General features: G+C 39.2%; 1 protein-coding gene across 7 annotated transcripts in view; it reads right to left on the bottom strand.

Annotated features, from left to right (window-relative positions):
* The window catches only part of SIPA1L2 (signal induced proliferation associated 1 like 2), a 147589-nt gene that overhangs the window by 70192 nt on the left and 55390 nt on the right, over window positions 1–22007 (bottom strand). For all 7 annotated transcript variants that reach the window (XM_075412202.1, XM_075412187.1, XM_075412220.1 and 4 more), the window contains exons 3-5: window positions 13105–14813; window positions 5672–5805; window positions 4227–4415 (exon numbers count right to left, since the gene is read on the bottom strand). In XM_075412202.1, the coding sequence (XP_075268317.1) occupies window positions 4227–4415; window positions 5672–5805; window positions 13105–14569 (1788 nt within the window). In that variant the 5' untranslated portion in view covers window positions 14570–14813. The remainder of the gene's footprint in view (window positions 1–4226; window positions 4416–5671; window positions 5806–13104; window positions 14814–22007) is intronic.

Consider the following 22007-nt stretch of genomic DNA (forward strand, 5'->3'; position numbering starts at 1 on the left):
TGTGCAAAGACTGTAAATATTCCTATTAGGGAAAAGTTCACAAGAACAGTCTGTTTCACCTTAGTGATATGCAACACACAGTCTGGTATATTGTAATACTCAAATCCGTAGACATGCTACTGCACCGATGTTTTACAGAAATTTTGAGGAAAAGATACAAGATAAGACACACTAAAAAAAAAAAAACATATGTGAAAGAATAAAGTGTCAAAAAAATTATTCTAGACTTAAAATAATCCTTAACCTTCCCTCTTCAATAAAAGCTGCATTTCTCCATTCCAAGCAGAGAGTTGTATAAAGGCTGTTGCCAACAGCCAATGAAAAAAAAAAAAAACCACCTAAACCAAAAGAAGAAAACCACTACCCAAATCCTCATCACCCCTGGGGAAATAAAAGCTTTCACTACGGTTTCACTAACCTAGTCTTGTGTGTTTTCATGATGCTGTTGCTTTTCTAAGCTAGTATTCTTCGTCTCCCATGCAATTTGAGATTTAACTTGACAGCATTCTTACTTTAACTATTTATTTTCATGCATAAGCAACACACAGAAAGTCCCCAAGATGTCCAAGTTAATGAAGATTTTTGAAGGCCATAGAGAGAATCATTGACACCAAGAATCTCATGCCCAAAAGGTAAATGTATTAAAATGAAGTAACAGGGAAATACTAGACTATTACAGTCAAGAGCAAACACTTCAAAACAATTGAGCCTGGAGCTGTTCTTACTATGAAGCTAAGCCTATCAGTGGGAAAACATCTTCTCATTTTAACTAGTACAAACAGGCCTAGCTCCGTGATTTCAGCAGATCTATACTGACAGCAATGCACACGACAGAGCTTGGTCTACTGGTGTAGAAAACCTGCAGCACAGCGGGAGTCAGAGTAATATACGGGGGCAGCCCTCCCACCTCTCTGGTGAGCCCCAACCCATCCTCTGCCTTTGGGAGCTGCATTATGTAGGGGTGAGCCCTTTTGGAACATGCTCTGGCAGGAGGCCATTGGCCAGGGAGCAGTTAGGAACAAAGCACAGGCTTAGTAAGGACAGGAATGAGGAATGGTGCTGCAGTAAGGTTTCACCTGGGCAGCACAGCAGAACTAGGAGCTGTGCCGAAGTTTGATGTGGAATGGGAGGGATGACCATCTGAAATAAAAGGAGATTCTGGGTTACAGATGCACTGTAGGAGCTGTCTGAGTCAGACCGATGAACCCTGGAGCAGGGCAGGATGAAGACACCAGCTTGCTCTCATCGTGCCCTTTAGACCACAATCAGATGCTACCCATCCAGAGTGCTGCCTTGTTCGACCCCTGGTTTGAAGCACTGCCTAGAGAGAGTTAGGCTTTTAACGAAAGGTTCCAGATTACACACTGGTGACTATTTTATTCAGTGGAAAGCTAGCATGAGCATTTCATGGAGGAAACCGGTCATATAAACTTCAGATTACAGGAAGCAGCGCTGCTACTTAACACTCCCCAACAGAGACTTAAAACGATTGTGAGCACGCTGCCACCTCTGTCCCAGCTCTCTGCCAAATAGTTTAGCTTAAACCACAGGGAACTGAAGTTAATTTCCTTGACTTCACACTAGAATTGAGGAGTGGAGAAGTTAAATGCTAACTGAACCACCAACAACAGGAGCAACAACTAACAGCAAAGAAGCACCTGGGCAAGATATTCAGTCTAGAAATATGCAGTCACACTCCTTCATTCTTTCTGAGGACACCAGTCATTCCTAAATTTGTTCATGAATATAAATATAATTCCAAACAGGAGTGAAATCTACCTCTATATTCCAAAACAACCTACCATTTCATGGTTTAAACATTGTCCTAGGAGACACTGAAGGTGAGGATCTGAAAGTCCCCAGCTCAAGGAAAGAAGTAATCCTGGCTTTTCAATTCACAGACAAATACTGTAAACACCATGCAATTATGTACAAAGTTGATTCCACCAGTACCACCATTCCTAACCAAGGCAGCATCTGCGAGCCCCTTTGCAGTATTCTCAACCTTCTACCCGTGTGCTAGGAGCACTCATGACTATGAAATTAGAAGACTCAAGCAAAAGAACTCTCATGCCAAAATCATGGGGACTGTGCAGAAGCAGAAATCGAGGTACCCTTAGAACGCCAATGCCTAAGAAAGTAGTAACTAAATGAGCTTTGGCTGGACCTTCTTACGTGACACATTTAACTAGCATGAAAAACTAACAGAATCACAGAATATTTAAAACAGATAATATTTGCCAGTTTTGAAATGGTACTGCATGCTTATTCAAGTCTTATCAAGTAAATAATTGCAGACACGGCTCTGCTTTCATGATTTCTAAATTAAAAATCTTACATTTAATATAACACTGAGAACAATTTAATAATGTTATAAAATACTTATGTATCTGATATGCATTAAATGTGCATAGCAGTCCTGCCTGACCCAAAATGACTGCTCTAGTCAGAAACACCCATTACTGAATTTTGGCATCTTGTCATTATCTTGCAGAGTTCATCACGTAACAACAACTTGTTGACTGCCATCATGTGAAGATTTTACAGTTTTTCTGGCAGGGAACCTCAAGTGATTAGACACTCAATAGCCACTAAATATCACTGCATTCAAAGCTCCTAATTGCTTTTGGCTTTTTGTAAACTTCAGCCTTTTGCCTAGAGAGAAGTGAACATACCCAGAGGGATGTGAGGGGAACCAAAAAGCATATGTACAATAAACAACCTTCAGCAGAAATGGGTAGGGGAGGGGAATTAGAGAGAGATTAAAAAAAATTTTAAAATCCTGTCCAGGTTATAGATAAATAGTTGACTTTTCTCGTTAATTTACAGCCAAATCTAATGCTAATGATTATATGCCAGAATAAACTGGGAAAATGCAGATCCTTTATTTATATATTCAAATCAGGTCAACCATCCAATTTGCATCCACTTTCAACTATCATTTCAGAGATGAAGTTTTAGCTAGAACACACTGCCTAGAACATACTGCCCCTCTGAGCAGTGAATATTATTAGATTAACCTAAACTCACGCTGGAGCTCAAACAGGAAAGACATCACACAGGACATCACACAGCACATCAGGAACTCTTAGATTCAGAAGTGAGTGCTTCTGATTTCCCTTTATTGTTTTAGCAGAAGAACTGACAGATACAGGAAAAAAAGGACATGTGACAAAATGAATTTTCAATTAAAAGTCCTCCTCAAAGACTGCACTCTACAGAAGTAGTAAAATATACATACAGAACTAGCTTAACAATCTACCCCAAAAACACAATTCTGTTCTTCTGTCTACATTTACTCAGTTTTGAACAATTGTTACAGCCACAACAGAAGACAGAAGAATTCTGCTAGACACCATCAATGTTAGACACAATCACTACATTCAAAACTGAAATAGCATTAAAAAATTAATTGTACCACCTTCATAATCAGCTGCACCCATCAACAGATTCAACTTCAGCAGATAGATACTGACTTCTGCTAGAAAGTGCAATCTTCACTTTAAATGAACATTTTTTAAAAAACTGGTTTTGAAATTGATTTAAAAGCCATCACAAGTCTGTCCTTCATAAAATATTCAGAAGCTGTAAATTTAATCACTAGCTTTAAATGAAGCAGATTCACTTTATTGAACACAGTAAGCCTCACCATTTTCTCTCCAAATTTCAGCCGTAGGAATATTTCATTGCCATGCAGTTATTTCTTTAGTCTCAGTCACAAATTCAGTTGTCTGAACCCAGAAGCATTCTATTCTAGTAAGACTACTGCACGTTGATGAGAAAATGTTATTGTGAAAAACAGCACAAAATTTTAGATGTAGAGACTTAATACATAATATCCTTTTGCCTCCTCACCTATGCACAATAAAATGTTAGATGTGTTTTCACTTGCATTCATCATTTGTACATGTTAAAGTACAAATATGGATTGTGAAAATCACTTCTTACTGACGTTAAAATTTCAGTTATAATCTTTCAGTCACTCATCTAAAGAGAATCTCCATAGACCAATATTTTTTTCCTAAGTTGCAATGTCTTTTAAAAATAATCTGCTTAGAAAAACAAACCCTATTTTGTCAACGCAAGTACCAAGTATCTCCAAAAGCGAGAAAGTGAACTGTTTGCATTACAGATACATGTTTATTAACATTGGCTGCAAAATACTTAACCTGATTTTTTTTTTTAAAAAAGGAATAGTCTTTAAAGAAAAGTCATGTGCTACATACCCCTTGTTCATCCAGTTTAAGCAGCTGTTCAGGTACTTTGGGTGAGTTGGAAGCCTGCCTCAGGCACTGAATGCTCAGCTCTGGAATTACGTACTCTAGTACCTCTTTGAGAGGCAGACCTCTTGCTGTGCCATGCCGAGCAGTGGATGGTATAGCATCTTCTAAAATTGCTCCTCTAAGTGTAGTAAGCTGCAGTAAAGGTAAAACACACAAAATATTTTTAGTTCTAATACTACAATGACTTTTAAAGGTATAAACTTTAGGTTTTAGCAAAAGCATGGAAGAAAGAATGGGAAGAAAAAGATCCCTCTTTTTCAACCAGTAAAAAGACTACTAAACAACTTTTAAAGAGGAGACAGGTGCTTATTGTCTCAGCAACAAACATACTTTTTGTTTAAAGAAAATTCACTGATGATCTTCTTAACTTATTTTAATTCCTAAGACTATTACATTTTTGGAAAAAAAATATTTAAAACACCAGAAAAACAAAAAATTCATAATTTTAATGTCATACTACCCTAGCAGACACAGTAGTTGAATGTGAGGTTGGACAGGTGAGGTAAGCCACAGCTAATGGCACCTTCATTTAACCCATTCACCTATTTTTTAAACCTTGCTGCTTTATCTTCATTTGATTTGACAAAAAGAGAGTAATTTCTTAGAAATGAGTCAGCTGAATCACCTCTCCACACATACATACAGAGTCACTCCTTTTGGGCAATGAAAGAAAAAAATAGCCTAAAAAAATTAAGATATATCTGTTTTTATATCTGTTTGTAAAAGCACATGAGTCCAGAGCTGTCAGGTGGTCTAGCTAACACTTCATGTCCCAGTCTCAATAAAAAGCAACAGTCCTAAGGATTATGAAAATTTAGAGTTGCTTGCTACAATAATAATAGCGTGTATTTTCATACAAATCAAAGCTAGTTGCTGTGATAAACTAGTTTGCAAGAGACACTAATTTGCTTGCAATAGAAGTTGAGACGTGTTCTTCCACAATGATCACAAGCGAGCTATTCTTCCAAATAAGACAATTATTTTTATGAACATACAAATATTCCTTCCACAAATCACGTACATAGAAGTATATAAACACATCTCGAGGAAAAAAGCTTCTGAGAAAGTATTTTGAAACAAAACACAAAGATACAAAGAAGTCACAGTACTAGCTTTCATATTTTTCCGCTCCTTTTTTTCCTACATTACTTAATCTTTTATTTCTCTCCTTAGAAGCTTAACTTCAAGCAGCTTGATCCAAACTTATCTTGAGCTTTTTTCTTATCATCTGCTCCCTTGCTTGCCCCTTGCATTTTCCTTCAGCCAACTTACCTCCTGCCCACTCAAAAGGAGAAAAATTTTATGCAATACAGAAGAAGAAAATTTTGTTCCAGGAGCAACCACATTGACTAATGGTACCAGAAATATCCCTTTCCCATTAACATTACCTCACTCGTCCTGAAAACTATACGATAGTTGAACTGAGATCCTTCTTTCTCCTTGGCATCTTCAACCTTCTCCCTCCGGATGCTGACTGCTACAGGTCCAAGATTTTCATCTATTCCAAAGTAGTTCTGATGCTCTTTTGCACAAGAGTGAAGAGAGAAGAGAATAATGAAGTATGAGTCTCCTAGAACACGTTCATCAAATCTCATTAAAAATTTCTGCAGCAAGAAAAAAATTCTTTTTACTTGAGCTATGAGATCTGTAAATACACTAGCTTGGGATCTTCTGAACTGCAATTAAGTACATAAATCACAAAATGCTAATTCTGAGGAGTAGAATGGTCACTCATATCACATAAGTCAAATTACTGCAACAGCTGCTACTATGAAATAATTTTTTTTTTTGCTTTTTTATGTTACTAAGAAATTAACCATTTTGCTTGATGCTGTAAGAAACTACTTTGGAGAAACTGTATCTATACAAAGCCTTCAACAAAAGCCAACAGTCTTCAACCAAATAAAGTGCTAAGTAGCTTCCCTCATTTTGTTCAATTTATTCTTATGGAAAGCAGCAACTCAGTTTTAACAAGAGTCTAGTAACTCTTCAGTATTTGATGAATAGTTAAATTCATCCTTGAACCAACTGGCCCAGTCTGGGAGAGAAAAACAATGCTGATGGAAGAGGAAGATCAAGTTAGAGACCATTTAAGCAGACTAGACACACTCAAGTCCACGCGACCAAACAGGACATGTGCTGAGGGAGCTAGCCAGTGTCATTGTAAGGCCACTGCTTATCAGCTTTGAGAGGTCACAGCGAGTGGTTACACCCACCATCAGAAAGGGCAAGAAAGAGGGTTTGTGAAGCTATAGACTAGTCACCATAAGTCTTAGTTCCCACGGAGATTAAGGAACAAATTCTCACGGAAGGCATTTCCAGGCACATGAAGGACAAAAAGGTGCTTGGAAACAGCCAGCATAGATTTACCAAAGGTAAATCATGCACGAACAACCCAGTTGCTTTCTACAATGAGATGACTGGCTTTACAGATGATGAAGGAGCACTTTCACAATGCTTTTTACACAGTGTCCCATAGTAGCCGTGTAACTAAACTGAAAAGACATGGCTTGGACACACAAGTTACAAGGTGGCCATAAACTGCCTGGACAGCAGGCCTCAAGGGACTGTGATCACTAATACAAATTTCATTTAGTGGACACTTACTAAAAGGTTGATCAAAAGTTGACAGTGGAGCTGTTACTGTTCGATATTTTTTTTAATTACCCAAATGATGGAATGGAATGCATCCTCAACAAGCTCATGTACACGACCAAGCTCAAGGCGAACAGTTCACGTGCTGGAGGTTAGGGCTGCAGTCGGGTGCAGCAGACGAAGGGGAATGACCAGCAGGCTTTTAACAAATGAGTAACACGTGCCGAGGGCAGGTACCGAAATGCATAGACCTTGCAGTATTTTACAAAAGCGGGCAAAGGCGGCTAACTCACCCACACAGGTAGAGTCCTACAGCTGTCAGGTGCCTGTGTGTCACTGCCCACTCTCCCCTTCCCCTGGAGGCAGCTGCTGCTGAGACGGGACAGCTGAGCTGCGTGTGAAGCAACTCCTAAGTCCCTGAAGTTTTCAACCTGGCATGTTAACACAAACTCTCACATTCACAATCTGAAAAAATAAACTGACAAAAACCCTCATGGAGTCCTGTAGCTAGAGCAGAAGCAGCTCATCCAACAGCACAGGATGTTGTGCTGCCTCAGGAGCAGCTCTATAGGAAAGGACTGAGGATCCTGATGAGCAGCAGCCTGCACAGCAGCCAGCAGAAGCCCCTGGCAGTGGTGAAGGCTAACCACACTCTGGGCTGCACTGGCAAGAGCATACCAGCAGGTCAGGAGAAGATGTTATGCATCTCTGTCTGGCACTTTCAAGGCCACATAAAGAGTAGTGCCCAGTTTTGGACAAGAGTGGGACAAGGCCAGCAGACAACTTCCAAGACAATTAGGGGGCTGGAGCACGTAACAGATGAAGAGAGGCTAAAAGAGGTGGGCTTGTGCAGCCTGGAGAAGAGCAGGTTAAGGGAGGAATTAATTGCAGGATCCCACTAGCTGGTGAGGGGTTATAGAGAAGCGAGAGCCCAGCTCTTCTGCGAGGCACAAAAAGAAAGGACAAGATGGAACCATCACAAGATGCAGCCCCTCATTGAGGAGACAAACATAGGAACAGGTTGCCAGGAGAGTTTGTGAAATCTCCACCCTCAGAGATGGTCAAAAGCTAAAGGGACAGCTAAAGGGTAACAGGTTCTCAGTAACCTATTAAGAACCTACCTTTCAAGGCAGCGTTAAACAGGGAATTGGACTGGATGACCTCCAGAAATGTCTTCCAATCCAATTTATGCTATAATTCCATATTTTAAACAGCAATGAAGTAACAGACTAATTTTTTTTAAGTTTGTCTGGATTAAAAAAGACTTTGCTAGTATTTTTGAGCTTGTTTACTTTTGGGGTTTGAGAGGTTTTTGTTGGTTTTGTTTTGGTTTGGTTTTTTTAACCATGTATTTATAGAAATGTGTAAGGAAGTTTTTGCAAAATGTCTTTCCCTGAGAAGTCATCCATACTCTCAGAACAGATACAATAAGGTAAAGTTATCTCTACATAAATGACAGTCTTATTTGTCAAATCAAGTTTAAATTGTTTCCAGTAGCCCTTCAAAAAAATATCTATAAAGTATGTTGGTGGTTACAGCCCATCTCCCAGTGGAGAGAAAATCAGTGGCAACACATTACGACTAGCATCATTTTTTTGGAAGGAAGACCTGGGATCAAATGGGCATGGACATTAAATTATTCACTCATGCTCACCAACTACATTCCGTCCCCAGCATGAGCATTCTACTGGCGTGGATAAATTACACCTCATGGACTTCCCAGGGTTAAATTAAAACTTTGACCTTAATGGACAAATTTATCAGATGGAACAGGATTTTACAGACCAGAGAGAGAGAGAGAGATTCAGAGGCCAAACACTTTCAGCAACATAAAAACTCCCCACAGCTGCATAATCAGGCTTCAACAAAAGGTAAACTTCTTAGTTAGGGTTTCTATAGGCTTCCATTTTGATGTAAATCTAGAAAAGGGTGTTACATAGTTACAAGATTTCTTGGCTGCAGTGTTAGTGAGCAGAAAAATGCAAGCCTTGGCAGATATCTGCTTATTTCTTGTATAATATGAAAGACAAAACCAGAAACATTATTTATGTGCATTAAAAATAAAATAGATAAAGCAGTTTCAGGAATGGGAATTAAAGAAGTTGAATTGAATTAAAGAAGCTAAAGTGAATGAAAGAATAGCATGGCTACTGATACTCTGGGATTTGGGGAAAACATTTTTAATTCAAGGCGCTTTTTTAAAAAAAAATCTTATAAAGTACAAACTCATTAAACTCATTTAAATGTATTTATATTGATTTAAAAGTATTGACTGGAGAGAAGGAAATAAGTGCTATTTTCTAGCTGTTTAAAGACAGATGGTAAATTATTCCTCATTTTTTACTTTTTCATTTTGAGGAATAATTGTCAACTTTGCTTCTAACACAAAAGCCTTATTTATACAAAACTGAGTTAATACCAAAAGCTTACTAAGCCTGTGCATTTCTTCTAGGACACATCAGCAGTCTGTCAGAATAACGTACAAAATTGTTGCAAGCAACCCTCAATCAAAAAGCATGGTACTAATAGTAAAATCTCAAGGTATTATGAGGACAATTGCACAAGGGAAAGAGAACAAATCAATGATGATAAAAGCATATTTCAATTATCCTTTTTAAAAATCAACATAGCTTGCTTTCCCTTCTCATTCCCTTTTATCCCACAAAAACACAGTTCAGTAAAGGACACCATTAATAAATCACAACAATGAGATAAAATAAAATGTTCTAGCTTTTACAAACCTTAACTGAAAACTGAGAAGATATTTTCCATAAACATTAACATATTTTACATCAGTCATGTTAGATTTGATCTTAACAATAGTTACAAAGCTTATAAATATGCAGTATAAAACTATAGCTCATTTCAGGAGATACTGAATTCCAAATCTCTCATTTCTTGAAAGGGAATGGAATAATTAGTGCTACACATGCCAGGGTTTTTCTTCCATGCATCTTAAAACAGAAATAAAACTTGTACGCTGACAAGTGCCAATTATAAAACTGTGAACTAAATCAAATATTCAGAAAGTTATTTTTTTCATAGATATCTTGCTAAAGGCAAAGAAAATCAGTGGCATTACATATGTCTCTATACACAAGTGACTATTGTTTGCTAAATTTTTATTTCATCCTTCCACAATTATTTTGCTGAATTCATCTGTGCTATTAAATCTACAATTCAATGAACAATCAGCTAGGAGAGCTCACTGTCATGGAAGAGCATGAAGTAAGACTTAGTATGCATATAAATGTCGCTTTTTCTTATATGGGAGATCCACAGAGCAGCAAGACATTTTGGTGCCCAAGGCAAAATGCCTGTTTTATTTCCTCTATCCACAATAAACTTGCATAGGTGAGAACTGTGTTCAGCTGGAAGTAATCTGGAGATTCCTTACATGCTTGATCCCTTGAGACAACAGGTATTGAAAATGAAGTTTTTAATTCCATCAACACATTTGCCCTGACTTGCTATCTGTCCCCTAAGAACCATCGAATACAGATTTCTCTCATGTAGCTTCTGTTACAGCTCTATAGAAAGATAATCTGGAACGGGGCACGGCTTGTATAGCATAGGCGAGAGGGCAGCAATTTAGTACTGGATATTAAATGCATCACATCACGTTTACTTTTGAAGAACTCTACATACAGAACAATTAGTAACAAGGGCAATAACAATTCAAGATTCCTAGCATTATACTACGTGGGATAAAACACTCACAGAAGCACAGATTGTTAGGGGTTGGAAGGGACCTCTGTGGGTCATCTAGTCCAACCCTCCTGCTGAAGCAGGGTCACCCACAGCAGGCTGCACAGGACCTTGTCCAGGCGGGGTTTGAATATCTCCAGAGAAGGAGACTCCACAACCTCCCTGGGCAGCCTGGGCCAGGGCTCCGTCACCCTTAGAGTGAAGAAGTTCTTCCTCATGTTCAGACAGAACTTCCTCTGCTTCAGGTTGTGCCCGTTGCCCCTTGTCCTGTTGCTGGGCACCACTGGAAAGAGTCTGGCCCCATCCTCTTGACACCCACCCTTCAGGTATTTGTAAGCATTTCTAAGGTCCCTTCTCAGCCTTCTCTTCTCCAGGCTGAACAAGCCCAGCTCCCTCAGCCTTTCCTCATAGGAGAGATGCTCCAGTCGCCTCATCATCCTCGTAGCCCTCTGCTGGACTCTCTCCAGTAGCTCCTCAACTTGCTTGAAGTGGGGAGCCCAGAACTGGACACAGGACTCCTGATGGGGCCTCACTAAGGCAGAGTAGAGAGGAAGGAGAACCTCCCTCAACCTGCTGGCCACACTCTTCTTAATGCATCCCAGGATGCCATTGGCCGCCTTGGCAGCCAGGCCACATGGCTGGCTCATGGTTAACCTGTCATCCACCAGGACACCCAGGTCCCTCTCCACAGAGCTGCTCTCCAGCAACTCAGCCCCAGCCTGTACTGATGCATGGGGTTGTTCCTCCCCAGGTGCAGGACCCTGCACTTGCCCTTGTTGAACCTCATCAGGTTCCTCTGTGCCCAACTCTCCAGCCTGTCCAGGTCACGCTGAACGGCAGCACAGCCTGCTGGTGTATCTACCGCTCGTCCCAGTTTGGTGTCATCAGCAGACTTGCTGAGGGTACACCCAGGTACTATTTCTTAACTTTTTAATACTATAACGATATAAGCATACTGAGGATACTCCACTTTTAGTCAAGAGATCATATATGCACAATACCAGAACAGAAGTTCATTAATACTAATTACATTCACATCAACTTTCCAGAAAGGTCATTAGGTTTGTTTGTACTACATTATTTAAAGTGTTCTTGAGCACTCTTTGTATTTTCTTGTTCTAATCTGACATGATTATCCTTCACAAAAAATACGTTCAGCCCTTCAGAACCTGAAACTCTTCCATGATTAACACATTTCACAAACAAGCCTTCTTTCATTTAGCTTAATCCTTGCCTTTTTTTTTTCCTATCCTGCTACCACCTTTGTCCATCGACAGTCTTCCTCTCATTTCTGTCTACACCAATCCTTTCTTCTCTCTGCACCTTAAGAGATATGCCACCATTTTGTTACAAGTTTCCCTTCATTCTCTTCCACTCCGACTTCCACAACACTTCTTTACCCTTTACAACCTGCCTAGCTTAAAAGCCATTTTGAGCCTCTGAATTTACTGCCTGACTTAGCTCTGGGTCTTTTTCTTCCTCTTCCATGACAGATTCAGATTCTTTACTTCCTTGCCTTTAAAATACAGTGTTTTTACAGCCAATAAGTTCTAGGTGTCTACCGTATTGCGAAAATGAGCACTGTACTGGATCCTCTTTTGAGTCCCTTGTAAAGGGTCACGGGAGGAAGGCGGAAGGTACAGTGCTTGTTTCCTGCTGTTCAAACATAGTTAGAAAGCAGAGGAAGTACGATTTCAGGAAGACTCGGGCAGTAACAAACAGTCTTTTAAGGTCAGAAGCAGTTTTTTTTTCTTTTAATATCAGGAAAAGGACTGAGCTGTAATTCATAATATAGAAAGGACTGAGACAGGTATTTTGGGGTTCTCCCCAGAAAAACAGAGATTTCACACACATTGCACAATGCAGTACTGAAAACAGACAGCCAAAGCAGATCCCAAAGTGGAAACAGTTTGTCTGAACCAAGATAATTAATCTGCTGCAGAAAGTATCCTGGTACTTTGCAGTGTGAACAAAGAGAAGGGTAAAAGACTAGCAGAGAGACATAAAACAACCTTCCTTAAGCTGAAAACCTTAACAGCATCAGAAGCTCTCTCTTTAAGGAGTATGTATATGTGCATTCAGTGTGCAAGGTCCGAAGAGACAACGTGAAGACAGCAGAATCTAGAAGAAGGGAGTCAGAAGCCTCAACAATAAAACCTTCTCTTTTGGAGGCACCTTCTAGGAACTAATGATTTCCACCCTAGGTGTCAGTATGCATTTGCTGGATATAAATGTCTTATCCTCCCACTCACCGAGAAAGTTTGGTTCAGAGAAGTTAGTTTACGTACTAAATTATATGACCCCACGCTTGGTGAACTTAACAAGTATTGCATAACTTTATACACCCACTGCCCTCTGGGAGAGCAAAAATAGCAGGCTTAATTTTAATAAAGAGTTTCAGAATCCCCTGTAATACTTGGGTCTCTCTATAGAGAAGAAGGAAAAAAAAAAAATCTTTACTAAGCAACTTAAATCTAATGCATGAATATCTCAGAACAGTTGCATTAGAAAAATTTACCTTTTCCATAGAAGAACTTGCGGTAATAATATGCTCCAAGATCAATGTGTTCTATGATGTAACGCTTCACTTTCTCTCTGTGAATGGACTGGTTTTCTCTTGGTACTTCTAGTACTGAAACACCAGCATTTGTGCAATGGGAACTCAGAGAGGACTCAAAAGAACAACTTTCACCTGAAGAAAACGATGCTGAATTTGCCCTAGAAAGTGCAATCCGTCTATCTCCTTCCCCACCGGTTTCATTCCTGAAGTAAGGGCAACTCAATACTAAATCATTGCTTTTCCCATCACCCTCATCAGCATCTAAATTCTCTTTTGAATTGAGGTCCTCTTTGCTTCCCAAAGGAGATTCACAGTTTCCCGTTTGGCCCGCTGGCATCTGAGTCTGTGACGCCGCTGAAGCCCCAGTGGTTATATTTTTTCTTTTTCCTACATTTACTCTGGTAGCCATTGCTTCATTTATGTTAAACAAAACGCTCTGAACATCATAATGTGCAAAACATTTCTGACAGTTCCAAAAACGAACGTTTCTGTCCAGTCTATCATCCAGCTCGGATGAAAACTTAAAAGTTTCATGCTCACTTTTAACTGTTCGCAATTTTCTAAACAGAGATGTTTCTACTGCTTCTGATTTTAGTCTCCTCTTGAAAGATTTCTCCCTGTCTCGACCAATAAGGAGGGCACTATCCATATAATCCAAGCCAGAAATCCTGACAAATTCTCCCCTGGAAATCTGCGCAGCAGCATGGAGACTTGGAGAAACTGTAGGATCACAGTGGAAAAACTCAGAAAATCCAAACGGAGCAAGGGTTTTATGTTCAAAATTTTCCACTCGGTATCCTCTCAGCATTGCAAAAAAATTTTCTCCAGACAAGCCTTGTCTATCGATTGAAGAGGTACTGCCATATTCTCTGTGAAGAGCTGCTCCAGTATTTGGGTTAACAGCATTCTGGTCTAAGACGTCTTCAGCATCAATATCGCTTATTGTCACATCACTGTTGCTTCTTTGCCTTATGGGATGAAGTCCCCTTTGAGGGGAGTGAACAAAAAGATCTCCAATCGAATATTTTCCCTCCATAAATTCCAATTCTAGCTCTTCTTGCTGTCCATCGCTTTGGTCATTTTGCCCGTTTGGAAGTACGGAGCCAACACCTTCATAGCCGGTTGGAGGTCTGTTTTCCCAAGCAGCTTTACTCAGCTCTTTAGAGCAATCCTTTTTTGGAGGCCATTCTGATACCCTTGCTCGAACACCCATTTTAGGCACAGCTGGTGTACCATTTGTTTGATTATTTTCAGTTTTGCTAGATGAATTTGAAGGAACAGGAGGACCCATGCTACCGTTCAAAGCTTTAAGTTTTCTAGCAAAATAATCATCAGATTGCATGCTTCTTGAAGACTCCCTGAACTTTGAGGAAGTTCGGCTAACTTTGTGCTTATCTTCTTGCAAAGACCTTTGATCACTCATTTCCAGCCAGTGGGAGGGGAACCGCTGCTATTGCATAAATTTACTGTTACTTTTGTTATTACATTGTCTTTTATGGGCCAATAAACTGCAATATAAAAAAGTATGTTTACAGTCTTCCCAGAAGGGCAAGCAGAAACTTCAGTGTACCATTTTTTTACAACTTCTGTCAGGAGAGCAATCTTAAAACTTTTCCTTCAGTTCAGATGCATTCAGTTGCGTATTAATCCAGACAAATTTCCTTTATCTGTTCATAAAAAAAGAGAAAGTGTATTAAAACTTTTATAGTCAATAACAGTGAGCTTCCAAAGTTGTTTGTATATACACAACACTCCATAAAGCCGGAACTAATGAGACTTGCTTTGTATGGTTTTCTATCCTCTGCCTCCTTAAAACCCTACAAATTATGGGAGCAATCCCCGTTTCCCATACAATGGCCACAGGACGCAGGGGTTTGAACCTGCCTGTCTCTCACAGGCGAGCCAGTACACGCACACTGAAGAGCAGACCAGGTTCTGCCAAGCAGAATAGCCACATGCCATTCTTTCTGCGTTTCCTTCAACGCTGACAGCGACTCAGATGCCTGTTCCCTGTCTAATCACTGGGGTTTTTTCCATAACATGAAAGAACATAGTCATCTCTAAGAAACCTTTTTCAAGTTTGCTTGAAACTGGCTAATACACACAGGAGTCACTGGGGCAAGACTGGTAGAAAATGTAAGGAAAATATATGAAACAGACAGAACCTTAGACAAATAAAAGTTTTGTCCCATTTAAAATAGCATTTTAAAGGTAAGTAATCTCTCCACTACGATTAATTCATTGAATATATTTATTTCACCTTTTTTTTTTCTTTCTCTCCCCCCAAGGGGAGATTTACTTACACTCCTTTATTTGGAGTGTAAACTATTATCTAGCTGTGTAAAACAGTTATAGTTGTTTCTGTTACATTATATTCCTCTGGTTGGAAACCTAGAATGTTAACTCAGTTACTGTGCAAAAGAACACGCCTGCCATCTTCCACAAATAAGAAAAGATAGTAGCCCCACTGGTAAGTGTTAATTTGCTTACAAAATTGGAATTGTTAGCATAGAAAAATGTTCTTCAGTGGCTCTAACGGTCTTGAAAATGACCATCTGTGAAGATTCATTTGCAGGCAGAGCCCATTCTTTAACCCACTGCATAAAACTAGACTAAAATAAGAGACAAGACAGCATGTTATGTACTTCCTTTTCAGCTTTTGTTCCTTGAACAAAAAGGCCAACATAACAACGTTTTAAGATGATGCAAATAAGCATAATAGGCATTTTACAGAGCTTTAAAAAAAAAAGTCAGGTCAAATTAGCCTAGAATATGAATTCTCCCCTTATTTCAGTGAAGATACGAGATGGTAAGTGAAGTTCAGAAGGCAGGTGGTTCTTTCCCCCTGCATTTAATGCCATAAAAATTCTCAAAAAAATAATAAAAATGAAGAACTGTGTGAAGCAGAGAGGCAAAGCAATAACATACATTAAAACATGACAGATTATGTTTTCCTGCTTGTCCAAAATCAACACAAAGTTGTGCTTGATACAGCACACTTTAGGACTCTTCTACTGAAAGGGGTCAATAAAAACAAGTTAGAGTTACAGTAGCATCATGATTGACATGGTTTCTCTGGGACTGTTACCAGGAATGGGAAACAGTAACAATATAACATTGGAGCTTACTTTCACTACATACAATTTCCTCAGAACTCCTGTTTGGTGGCCAACGATGTCAATGAAAACAAATTTTTTTGGTTCCTTATAGCAGTCCAAAAGATCGTTTAAACAACTGACTTGATCAGAGAAACCGTATTTCAAAGGTAGCCTGTAGGAGTTTAAACATTGACTTATGAAAATAGAACACAAAAAAGAAAATACCAGTCATAGAATCACTGAATGGTTTGGGTTGGAAGGGACCTTATAGATCATCTCATTCCAACCCCTTGCCATGGGCAGGGACACCTTCCACCAGCCCCGGGTGCTCAAAGCCCCGTCCAGCCTGGCCTTGCCCCCTGCCAGGGAGGGGGCAGCCACAGCCACTCTGGGCAACCTGGACCAGGGCCTCACCACCCTCATGGTAAAAAATGTCTTCCTTATATCCAGTCTAAACCTCCCCTCCCTTAGTTTAAAGCCTTTACTCCTTGTCCTACCCCTACAGGCCCTTGTACAAAGCCCCTCTCCAGCTCTCTCGCAGCCCCTCCAGGCACTGGCAGCTGCTCTAAGGTCTCCCCGCAGCCTTCCCTTCCCCAGGCTGAACAGCCCCAGCTCTCCCAGCCTTTCCTCCCAGCAGAGGGGTTCCAGCCCTCGCATCATTGCTGGGGCCTCCTCTGGCCCCACTCCCACAGCTCCAGCTCTGTCCTGTGCTGAGGGCTCCAGAGCTGGACGCAGGACTCCCGGGGGGGTCTCAGCAGAGCGGGGCAGAGGGGCAGAATCCCCTCCCTCGCCCTGTGCCCACGCTGCTGGGGATGCAGCCCGGGGCATGGTTGGCCTGCTGGGCTGCCAGCGCACACTGCCGGGTCACGTCAAGTTTCCCATCAACCGGCACCCCCAAGTCCTTCTCTGCAGGGCTGCTCTCAGGTATGCCAATATTTTGGGGGCACAAGTAATATTACAAAGGTGAAATACACTAAAACCTCTGTGGGATACACATTAACATGAACATCTGACAGGATTTTGATCATCTCTTAGAGTGTTGTTTATACAATCACTGAAGTGTGAGAAACCTTTGCCAAATAAAAACGCTGAAGGAAGAGTAAACTATTCCAGAATCATCTTTTCTGCTTCTGCAAGGACATAAAATAGTGATAACACAGAATGGTCAATTTCAGATATCAGGAAAGATATTTAACTTCTTATTGAAGATTGACTAATTCAATTTTCTTTTAAATTCTTGTGAATTACATCTTCTAGCCTTCTTGCCTTTTCCTACCTAAAAGCCATTCATAGAACTCATTAGTATGTGCATTTTTTTTTTAAATCAAAAATAATCTCTTACAAAATGGGAAAATACACATAAGGTTAGAAAAGGTCATCCTGCAAAAATTCCATCCTTTTCTTCCCTTGTGTTAAACCTTTTCCTGGCATAAGAATTTGTGCAAAAGTAGTGAATTGGACCAGGAACATAATCCAGGTTGAAATTTAACTGGAGATGGTTGGTAGGAGGCAGAAGCAAAGAGCAACAAATGCACACTACCCTCCATTTACTTTCAGTCCACATCCACAATGTGATTTACCATTTGGCCTCACGAACAGCTGTATTTCTGGAAGGCAGGTGAGAGCCTGAAGGCCACAGAAAAGCAAGACTTATTTTTTTGGTGGTGATGTGCCTTAAATACTTGATGAAGTATGGTCTGAGTATTTTAAAACAAAGGTACATTGCAAAAGGTAGTATTTAAACAAAGCATTACTTTTTTCTGCAGTGTAAAGTTGGTGTGACACAAGACCAAAGAAATGCCTACTTTGGAACTGTAGATTGACATTTTATTGGAAATATTAATATTTGAAGATGCAATGCAGTATATTCAATGTATACTAGTAAATATTTTTTTTAAAATCTGAAGTTGACCTGATTGATAAAACCTGCCTATTTTTCATATAAATGACCATTCCTGTAAATTCCTGTAACAGTACAACAGCATGTCTTGGCTGACAGCTGACCTATGCTGACGGATAGCACTACATCCTTCTGTGTTTGTTGTTCTTTAAGGCTTTTCTCTCTCCATAGCAAGAATTTAGCAACTCACAAACATTCCCCTATAGATGCTGATTATTATAAACTGATTTGGTTGCTGAATTTAATAAACTCTTACTTCCACACAGAATGCTGTCAACATGATCACAAGTACCCTTCTCTTCAGACCCGTACTGTACTTTTGGTCAAGTTCTGCCCTCTCTTTTCTGTCTCATCCTAGCATTTAAGAATGGGATCACTGACAGATACGGTCAGAAAAACAAAGCTGGATGCCCACCCTGCTGTCGTGCTCCTGCCAACCCTTCCCACTTGGGCTGCTGGATGTTATGCAAATAGCTGAAGCTCCTTCCACGCAGCTACAAAGCCTTCCTTCTGAGCTCAATACAGCAGCTGGTTTGTTCGCCACAGTTACAGTTCTTTAACATGGAAGGATTCCAAGTTTCCTGGGGACCTGGATACATGCCCACAAACGTTCCTGCGCCAGTAGCAGAGCAATGAATAAGAGCTGTACTATTGGACTATCCTGTCAAAGGGAGGCTGTTTGGTAAGGCTGGCTCATGTCAGCCTTGATAGACGGAGATGAATTATTTAAGAAGTCTTTCTGTGATCATTTTGTTGATCAAGACTTTGGAAATCTGCCCCTATTATTATGTAATGTTATCATCCTAAAAAGAATGCATCATTTGGATGAAAGTATTAATCTCTACTATTTATCAAGATGACAATTCTATAAGCCATGACTCTCAAGCTCTACTAATCTTAAAAAATACGAAGTGCAATTTGATAAAATAGGAGTATAGGCAGGAATCCTATGCCAAAAACTGAAGATCAAACATTTAATTTGCATTGAATTGATTCTACACAGCATCTTCTGTGCGCTCAGTCTGGTTAGTTTCCACTCTTCAAAGAAACACATAGCAGGATAGTAGTGGTATGTATTTTGCCAGTATAGCAGAGTAGCAGTTACACAATGGCTACTTTATGGGAATTCAAAGTTCGCAAGAAAATTTTGGCTCCAGGCCCATACTTTAAAGTGCAATGAAAAAGAACAGTGCAAAGGAGAAAACATGGCTCATCAGCTGCCTGTATTTTCACAAGTTCTGCACCATATAACCCACTGAACAAATCTGTCACAAGGCATCATTTCTTAAAACTAAAGTTACCACTAGAAAAAAAGCAGGTAATTTTTGAAAAAGAAGCAAAACATACAAAAAAAAAAAAGCTTTTTAATGCACGTTCAAACTTGTTTCAGTTTGCTCATTTTTAAAAACAGACTACATCAGCAAATGTTTTTAGATTTACATATTTTCAGTATATCTATTAACAGCATTTATTTCTTAATGATTCCTAAATCAGAATTACCCAATTTTCAAAAGCAAAATGAGGGCTATGCCTGATTTTCAAACCATGCTACTTCTTTGTGTGTCCAAGCCAGAAAATTCTGGTCACAATGAACTCTGATATCATATCATATGACAGTCAATTACAATGTCACACGGGAGAATTATTACTGCAGATAGGAGTATGAAAGAGGAAAATGAGTTCTTCCTGCATTTTTTTTTCATGCAAATGTCTTTAGAAAACCATGATATTTAAGCATAATTGTCTTTAAATAGAATATTTCTTTCAAAGTTTTCCATGAGGCACAGTGAATATTAAAGGATAACACTAACTATAATTGAACCACTTATTCAGATTGCAGCTGCGGAAAATGGATTGGAAATAATACAATGAAAAAATTATGAGCACAGCCCATGAAAAAAATGGTTCAAATTATTATACATCAAATTTACAATTAAAGCTATAAGTGCTACAGTATAAATGGTTACTTCTCATATGCATGTTTCAGATACTTGATTAATATGCAGACATAGACAAGAGGCAGAAGAAGGATGGGAAGTCTCTCATTTGACTAATGGAAATACATATGAGCTGCTGTGCAGCGAATATTTGTAGTGCACTTCCTTAGTTGTGCTGTATTTCTTCACGTTTACAGTCTTTGCTTGCAAGCAAAACGCAAAAGTAGAAACTGTATCTACAGAATAACCCACCAGCAATCATACCACAGCTTGGCTCGTTTGGGGGTGGGGGGGAAGGAGCTATAACCAAGAGTGATAACAGCCTACATGATTCACAGCGTTGGCGTAAGATCGTCACATTTCTTACCAAAACAGAGGAACTGCACTAGTTTGGGAGTGGTGCAAGATTTGGGGTTAAAAAAAAAAAAAAAAAAAAAAAAAAATCACACTATTTGTTCTTTAAATACAGATCCCTTCTCCAACAAAGAAAATGCCAGATACGTGTAAATATTAAGAGATGCAACGTGTAATTTTGGAGCAATGGATCTTTAGAAGAGAACTTTGAACTACACAGTTTTTCAGTACTGTCCAATGAAAGGTGTTTTATTTTTAAGAAAGAGGGACCTCCAATCACAACTGCTCTCCTTCAAATCTCATCATCTACAGGAATAACTGTATAAGATCTGACAGTAAAAAAAGACTCCTCAAAAATGTTACACTTGCATTTGTCTTCTGGTCAAGATCCCCCACCTATCATCTTGGCTTTTCAAGAGAAAATAATTTAATAAATCCCATCTTCCAATCACTAAATACTAAACTGACTACTATTTTTTTTTTTAATACAGCACTGCCTTTTAATAAAAGAACTAAAAAAAGCAGTTACTAAATATATACTTTCCTTGGTATAACTCATTCTACCAAAGAATACCTATCACAAAGTTCCAGCAGCTTCTCTTTAGCATATCTTCTATCAATTTCCTTGAATATTTGGTCCCACACATTATATCTCAATTCATACTTTCTTTCATTAGAAAACACTGTTTAAGTTTTTCATCAAGCAACCTAGGTTCTCTCTCAGTGAAATCAATGTCTTATATACAGTCATTACTGACTATAGCATTACTGTCACCAATTTTAAACCTTCTGTTAGAAATCACCTTCTCTTACCAAAAAATATGTTTAGATAAATTTGTGACTGATTTAGCACTATATTTTCTTAGAATATTAATACTAATATTCTGTTGTTCCATTAGCACAAGTTTTGACGTTGAGATGTGTCGAGGCTAAATCGATTTCCAGAACAAACTGGATATCCTCCTGTTCCCACAGCTGTATTATAAACAGCTCAATTACGCAGCCTATGCAGAGTTTAACTATGAAACTGGAACTGAAGTTATATCTTGTTCATGTTGAACCACGTAAAGCAGCAGAGTGAAATCACAATTATGTGGAAATCAATAGCAAAACTACCCCTGACACACATACTGAGAATCTGCCATTTGTACTCTTCCAATTCAGTTATTTTAAACTGAAATTATGGAACCTAACAAAATATAGTAAAAGCCTACAAGACAATGCAATAAATGAGGTAAAAAGGAAACATCTTAACATTAAATTCTTAGACCATGGAATTTTTCCAGGGAAGGGTTGAAAAAACACCTGCATGCACTGACCACTTGTTATCCAGGGCAGTGGGAAGACACCAAACTCCTCATAGATTATTATTAACCAATACCATTTTTGGCAGCCTTTACTAATTCCAAATAGAAGCTGTATACCTGTTAGTCAAGTCCTTATACCAGTGAAAATTTTAAATAAACAGAATCCAAGCTGTTTTTGTTTCCTTTCATTCTTTCTATTGTTGAATCTAGGTGTCAAAAGGCAGGATACAAAAGAGAAGCCTACTTAGCGAGCATTAAATAATCT

This window comes from Opisthocomus hoazin, chromosome 2 (genome assembly GCF_030867145.1).
Source record: "Opisthocomus hoazin isolate bOpiHoa1 chromosome 2, bOpiHoa1.hap1, whole genome shotgun sequence".
In the NCBI taxonomy this organism is placed as follows: domain Eukaryota; kingdom Metazoa; phylum Chordata; class Aves; order Opisthocomiformes; family Opisthocomidae; genus Opisthocomus; species Opisthocomus hoazin.